This window comes from Oncorhynchus tshawytscha, linkage group LG08, assembly GCF_018296145.1.
Source record: "Oncorhynchus tshawytscha isolate Ot180627B linkage group LG08, Otsh_v2.0, whole genome shotgun sequence".
Classification (NCBI taxonomy): Eukaryota; Metazoa; Chordata; class Actinopteri; order Salmoniformes; family Salmonidae; genus Oncorhynchus; species Oncorhynchus tshawytscha.
In genome coordinates this window covers 87,691,584-87,699,083 of record NC_056436.1, presented here as the reverse complement: position 1 = coordinate 87,699,083, position 7,500 = coordinate 87,691,584, and the positions used below count along the sequence as shown (strand labels likewise).

Here is a 7,500-nt window from a genome sequence, read left to right as displayed (position 1 = left end):
CCAATAAGCTTCATCATCCTCTTCAAGGAGTGGTAGAGAGGTCCCTGCCTTCCGATAAGCTTCATCCTCCTCTTCAAGGAGTGGTAGAGAGGTCCCTGCCTTCCAATAAGCTTCATCCTCCTCTTCAAGGAGTGGTAGAGAGGTCCCTGCCTTCCAATAAGCTTAATCCTCCTCTTCAAGGAGTGGTAGAGAGGTCCCTGCCTTCCAATAAGCTTCATCCTCCTCTTCAAGGAGTGGTAGAGAGGTCCCTGCCTTCCAATAACCTTCATCCTCCTCTTCAAGGAGTGGTAGAGAGGTCCCTGCCTTCCAATAAGCTTCATCCTCCTCTTCAAGGAGTGGTAGAGAGGTCCCTGCCTTCCAATAAGCTTCATCCTCCTCTTCAAGGAGTGGTAGAGAGGTCCCTGCCTTCCAATGAGCTTCATCCTCCTCTTCAAGGAGTGGTAGAGAGGTCCCTGCCTTCCAATAAGCTTCATCCTCCTCTTCAAGGAGTGGTAGAGAGGTCCCTGCCTTCCAATAAGCTTCATCCTCCTCTTCAAGGAGTGGTAGAGAGGTCCCTGCCTTCCAATAAGCTTCATCCTCCTCTTCAAGGAGTGGTAGAGAGGTCCCTGCCTTCCAATAAGCTTCATCCTCTTCTTCAAGGAGTGGTAGAGAGGTCCCTGCCTTCCAATAACCTTCATCCTCCTCTTCAAGGAGTGGTAGAGAGGTCCCTGCCTTCCAATAAGCTTCATCCTCCTCTTCAAGGAGTGGTAGAGAGGACCCTGCCTTCCAATAAGCTTCATCCTCCTCTTCAAGGAGTGGTAGAGAGGTCCCTGCCTTCCAATAAGCTTCGTCCTCCTCTTCAAGGAGTGGTAGAGAGGTCCCTGCCTTCCAATAAGCTTCATCCTCCTCTTCAAGGAGTGGTAGAGAGGACCCTGCCTTCCAATAAGCTTCATCCTCCTCTTCAAGGAGTGGTAGAGAGGTCCCTGCCTTCCAATAAGCTTCATCCTCCTCTTCAAGGAGTGGTAGAGAGGTCCCTGCCTTCCAATAAGCTTCATCCTCCTCTTCAAGGAGTGGTAGAGAGGACCCTGCCTTCCAATAAGCTTCATCCTCCTCTTCAAGGAGTGGTAGAGAGGTCCCTGCCTTCCAATAAGCTTCATCCTCCTCTTCAAGGAGTGGTAGAGAGGTCCCTGCCTTCCAATAAGCTTCATCCTCCTCTTCAAGGAGTGGTAGAGAGGTCCCTGCCTTCCAATAAGCTTCATCCTCTTCTTCAAGGAGTGGTAGAGAGGTCCCTGCCTTCCAATAAGCTTCATCCTCCTCTTCAAGGAGTGGTAGAGAGGTCCCTGCCTTCCAATGAGCTTCATCCTCCTCTTCAAGGAGTGGTAGAGAGGACCCTGCCTTCCAATAAGCTTCATCCTCCTCTTCAAGGAGTGGTAGAGAGGTCCCTGCCTTCCAATAAGCTTCATCCTCCTCTTCAAGGAGTGGTAGAGAGGTCCCTGCCTTCCAATAAGCTTCATCCTCCTCTTCAAGGAGTGGTAGAGAGGTCCCTGCCTTCCAATGAGCTTCATCCTCCTCTTCAAGGAGTGGTAGAGAGGTCCCTGCCTTCCAATAAGCTTCATCCTCCTCTTCAAGGAGTGGTAGAGAGGTCCCTGCCTTCCAATAAGCTTCATCCTCCTCTTCAAGGAGTGGTAGAGAGGTCCCTTCCTTCCAATAAGCTTCATCCTCCTCTTCAAGGAGTGGTAGAGAGGTCCCTGCCTTCCAATAAGCTTCATCCTCCTCTTCAAGGAGTGGTAGAGAGGTCACTGCCTTCCAATGAGCTTCATCCTCGTCTTCAAGGAGGGTTAGAGAGGTCCCTGCCTTCCAATAAGCTTCATCCTCCTCTTCAAGGAGTGGTAGAGAGGTCCCTGCCTTCCAATAAGCTTCATCCTCCTCTTCAAGGAGTGGTAGAGAGGTCCCTGCCTTCCAATAAGCTTCATCCTCCTCTTCAAGGAGTGGTAGAGAGGTCCCTGCCTTCCAATAAGCTTCATCCTCCTCTTCAAGGAGTGGTAGAGAGGTCCCTGCCTTCCAATAAGCTTCATCCTCCTCTTCAAGGAGTGGTAGAGAGGTCCCTGCCTTCCAATAAGCTTCATCCTCCTCTTCAAGGAGTGGTAGAGAGGTCCCTGCCTTCCAATAAGCTTCATCCTCCTCTTCAAGGAGTGGTAGAGAGGTCACTGCCTTCCAATGAGCTTCATCCTCCTCTTCAAGGAGTGGTAGAGAGGACCCTGCCTTCCAATAAGCTTCATCCTCCTCTTCAAGGAGTGGTAGAGAGGTCCCTGCCTTCCAATAAGCTTCATCCTCCTCTTCAAGGAGTGGTAGAGAGGTCCCTGCCTTCCAATGAGCTTCATCCTCCTCTTCAAGGAGGGGTAGAGAGGTCCCTGCCTTCCAATAAGCTTCATCCTCCTCTTCAAGGAGTGGTAGAGAGGTCCCTGCCTTCCAATAAGCTTCATCCTCCTCTTCAAGGAGTGGTAGAGAGGTCCCTGCCTTCCAATAAGCTTCATCCTCCTCTTCTAGGAGTGGTAGAGAGGTCCCTGCCTTCCAATAAGCTTCATCCTCCTCTTCAAGGAGTGGTAGAGAGGTCCCTGCCTTCCAATAAGCTTCATCCTCCTCTTCAAGGAGTGGTAGAGAGGTCCCTGCCTTCAAATAAGCTTCATCCTCTTCTTCAAGGAGTGGTAGAGAGGACCCATCCTTCCAATAAGCTTCATCCTCCTCTTCAAGGAGTGGTAGAGAGGTCCCTGCCTTCCAATAAGCTTCATCCTCCTCTTCAAGGAGTGGTAGAGAGGTCCCTGCCTTCCAATAAGCTTCATCCTCTTCTTCAAGGAGTGGTAGAGAGGTCCCTGCCTTCCAATAAGCTTCATCCTCCTCTTCAAGGAGTGGTAGAGAGGACCCTGCCTTCCAATAAGCTTCATTCTCCTCTTCAAGGAGTGGTAGAGAGGACCCTGCCTTCCAATAAGCGTCATCCTCCTCTTCAAGGAGTGGTAGAGAGGTCCCTGCCTTCCAATAAGCTTCATCCTCCTCTTCAAGGAGTTGTAGAGAGGTCACTGCCTTCCAATAAGCTTCATCCTCCTCTTCAAGGAGTGGTAGAGAGGACCCTGCCTTCCAATAAGCTTCATCCTCCTCTTCAAGGAGTGGTAGAGAGGTCCCTGCCTTCCAATAAGCTTCATCCTCCTCTTCAAGGAGTGGTAGAGAGGTCCCTGCCTTCCAATAAGCTTCATCCTCTTCTTCAAGGAGTGGTAGAGAGGTCCCTGCCTTCCAATAAGCTTCATCCTCTTCTTCAAGGAGTGGTAGAGAGGTCCCTGCCTTCCAATAAGCTTCATCCTCTTCTTCAAGGAGTGGTCGAGAGGACCCTGCCTTCCAATAAGCTTCATCCTCTTCTTCAAGGAGTGGTAGAGAGGACCCTGCCTTCCAATAATTATATCTCTAATTATTATCCCTTATTGATTTCGGATCACTTTTTCATCATAGGGAGGGAGGCAGTATATCACAGTGTTGAGTCTCATCCCTCAGGGCTGGGTCTCAGGGCTGGTTCTCAGGACTGGGGCTCTCAGGACTGGGCTTTCAGGGCTGGGGCTTTCAGGGCTGGGGCTCTCAGGACTGGGGCTTCCAGGGCTGGTTCTCAGGACTGGGGCTCTCAGGACTGGGGCTTTCAGGGCTGGGGCTGTCATGCCTTAGTACTTACTGGCAAATCTGCAGGTTCATCCCCAACTACTCAGACAGCACAGGGACTAACTACCTGGAACAGCTAGCTACTCTGAAACAGTATTGGAATACATTGTTACATTGTACTAGCACAAGAATCTATGATAGGTAATCACACAGCACAGACCAGTAGAAGAATAGCTAGCTCCACTGTCTGTGGGACAACTTAGGGACCACTGTCTGTGGGACAAGTTAGGGACCACTGTCCGTGGGACAACTTAGGGACCACTGTCCGTGGGACACTTAGGGACCACTGTCCGTGGGACACTTAGGGACCACTGTCTGTGGGACACTTAGGGACCACTGTCCATGGGACACTTAGGGACCACTGTCCATGGGACACTTAGGGACCACTGTCCGTGGGACACTTAGGGACCACTGTCCGTGGGACACTTAGGGACCACTGTCCGTGGGACACTTAGGGACCACTGTCCATGGGACACTTAGGGACCACTGTCCGTGGGACAAGTTAGGGACCACTGTCCATGGGACACTTAGGGACCACTGTCTGTGGGACACTTAGGGACCACTGTCTGTGGGACAAGTTAGGGACCAATGTCCGTGGGACACTTAGGGACCACTGTCCGTGGGACAAGTTAGGGACCACTGTCCATGGGACACTTAGGGACCACTGTCCGTGGGACACTTAGGGACCACTGTCCGTGGGACAGCGTAGAAACCAGTAGCAGAATAACCAGAATATTTTTTTAATAGTACAGGGACAGTCAGAGGTGTTCATAATTGGCACCCTATTCCCTACATAGTGCACTACTCTGGGCTCTGGTCAAAAGTAGGGCACTACTATGGGCTCTGGTCAAAAGTAGGGCACTACTATGGGCCCTGGTCAAAAGTAGGGCACTACTTTGGGCCCTGGTCAAAAGTAGGGCGCTATATATGGAATAGGGTGCCATTTCAGACACTGCATGGATCAACAGCAGAAAAAGCCAGACACTGTCCAACAGGATATGGCATCAAGCTAGCTAGCCAGAGAACAGTATGGTTGTTAGAGCCACTCCATTAGAGTTCTGGGACTCTAAACAACATCAAGCTAGCTAGCCAGAGAACAGTATGGTTGTTAGAGCCACTCCATTAGAGTTCTGGGACTCTAAACAACATCGAGCTAGCTAGCCAGAGAACAGTATGGTTGTTAGAGCCACTCCATTAGAGTTCTGGGACTCTAAACAACAACAAGCTAGCTAGCCAGAGAACATTATGGTTGTTAGAGCCACTCCATTAGAGTTCTGGGACTCTAAACAACAACAAGCTAGCTAGCCAGAGAACATTATGGTTGTTAGAGCCACTCCATTAGAGTTCTGGGACTCTAAACAACAACAAGCTAGCTAGCTAGAGAACAGTATGTTTGTTACAGCCACTCAATAGCTAGCCAGAGGACAGGATGTAACAGCAATGTCATTCTGCTCTGCCAGGTTTGTGTAGGAGCAGCTGGGAGCATGTGAGGAAAGCTAGCCCCTGTCCAACAGCAGAGACAGAACATCGGTTCTGTTGGAGACAACAAGGTTCAGGGACCGTCACAGTAGCAATAGGACCGGAGGTGGTCAGGAGGACACAGCACACGGACAGAGAGTAGCAGAGAAACAGACAGAAAAGATCTGACAAGTCACACGGACTGCAGAGGAAACCGGAGAGAGACATAGCTACTCTCACAGGGATTAGACTGGACATAACCTGACAGGGACATAGCTACTCTCACAGGGATTAGACTGGACATAACCTGACAGAGACATAGCTACTCTCACAGGGATTAGACTGGACATAACCTGACAGAGACATAGCTACTCTCACAGGGATTAGACTGGACATAACCTGACAGAGACATAGCTACTCTCACAGGGATTAGACTGGACATAACCTGACAGAGACATAGCTACTCTCACAGGGATTAGACTGGACATAACCTGACAGAGACATAGCTACTCTCACAGGGATTAGACTGGACACTGCTTTATAGAGACACGTCTAGACACCACAATCTCCTCTGAAAGGATTTAACTGAATACCTTCCCCCTGTCTGTGTCTGTAATAATGTCTCCCCAGCGGGCCTATCGTCCTCAGGGCCGGGGACAGGGACAGGGACGTCCCTCTGTCTGTGTCTGTAATAATGTCTCACCAGCGGACCCATCGTCCTCTGGGCCGGGGACAGGGACGTCCCTCTGTCTGTGTCTGTAATAATGTCTCCCCAGCGGACCCATCGTCCTCTGGGCCGGGGACAGGGACGTCCCTCTGTCTGTGTCTGTAATAATGTCTCACCAGTGGACCCATCGTCCTCAGGGCCGGGGACAGGGACAGGGACGTCCCTCTGTCTGTGTCTGTAATAATGTCTCACCAGCGGACCCATCGTCCTCTGGGCCGGGGACAGGGACGTCCCTCTGTCTGTGTCTGTAATAATGTCATCTCACCAGTGGACCCATCGTCCTCGGGGACGGGGACAGGGACAGGGACGTCCCTCTGTCTGTGTCTGTAAAAATGTCATCTCACCAGTGGACCCATCGTCCTCAGGGACGGGGACAGGGACAGGGACGTCCCTCTGTCTGTGTCTGTAATAATGTCATCTCACCAGTGGACCCATCGTCCTCGGGGACGGGGACAGGGACAGGGACGTCCCTCTGTCTGTGTCTGTAATAATGTCATGTCACCAGTGGACCCATCGTCCTCGGGGACAGGGACAGGGACAGGGACGTCCCTCTGTCTGTCCCTGGTTGTGAACATGAAAACACACAGTTTGTTTGAAGCTTCCAGGTCTGTTATTTCAGGTGGAGTGGCAGAGGAACGAGTATGTGATCGACCCGGTAAGCGAGCCCAACTTCTTGGTGACTGCAGACCGTAATCTGATCATCAAACAGGCCAGGCTGGCGGACACGGCCAACTACACCTGCGTGGCCAAGAACATTGTGGCTCGACGCAAGAGCTCCCCCGCCACCGTTCTGGTCTACGGTATGTACTCACAGAGATACGTACACACACACAGATATGGATGTACTCACAGAGATACGAACACACACACAGATATGGATGTACTCACAGAGATACGAACACACACACAGATATGGATGTACTCACAGAGATACGAACACACACACAGATATGGATGTACTCACAGAGATACGAACACACAAACAGATATGGATGTACTCACAGAGATACGGACACACACACAGATATGTACTCACAGAGATACGGACACACACACAGATATGGATGTACTCACAGAGATACGAACACACACACAGATATGTACTCACAGAGATACGAACACACACACAGATATGGATGTACTCACAGAGATACGTACACACACACACATATATGTACTCACAGAGATACGTACACACACACACACACATATATGTACTCACAGAGATACGTACACACACACACATATATGTACTCACAGAGATACGTACACACACACACACACATATATGTACACACACACATACATGTACACACACACATACATGTACACACACACTCACGCACACTCACGCACACACACACACACACACACACACACACACACACACACACACACACACACACACACACACACACACACACACACACACACACACACACTCACGCACACACACACACACACACACACACACACACACACACACACACACACACACACACACACACACACACACACACACACACACACTAGGGTAGACAGGGGTTAATGCTTTGTCCAAAGGTTTGGTGACCTACGATTGGGAGCTTCAGAGCAGATCCAAAGAAACAAGAGTTCTGCTGAGAGTTTTGATTATG

At 50.5% G+C, this 7,500-nt stretch overlaps 1 protein-coding gene across 1 annotated transcript in view; it reads left to right on the top strand.

Moving 5' to 3' along the window:
- Window positions 1–7,500, top strand: part of LOC121847038 (netrin receptor UNC5A-like) — a 275,293-nt gene that overhangs the window by 76,776 nt on the left and 191,017 nt on the right. Inside the window, exon 5 of the mRNA XM_042326336.1 lies at window positions 6,483–6,663. Within this exon, the coding sequence (XP_042182270.1) occupies window positions 6,483–6,663 (181 nt within the window). The remainder of the gene's footprint in view (window positions 1–6,482; window positions 6,664–7,500) is intronic.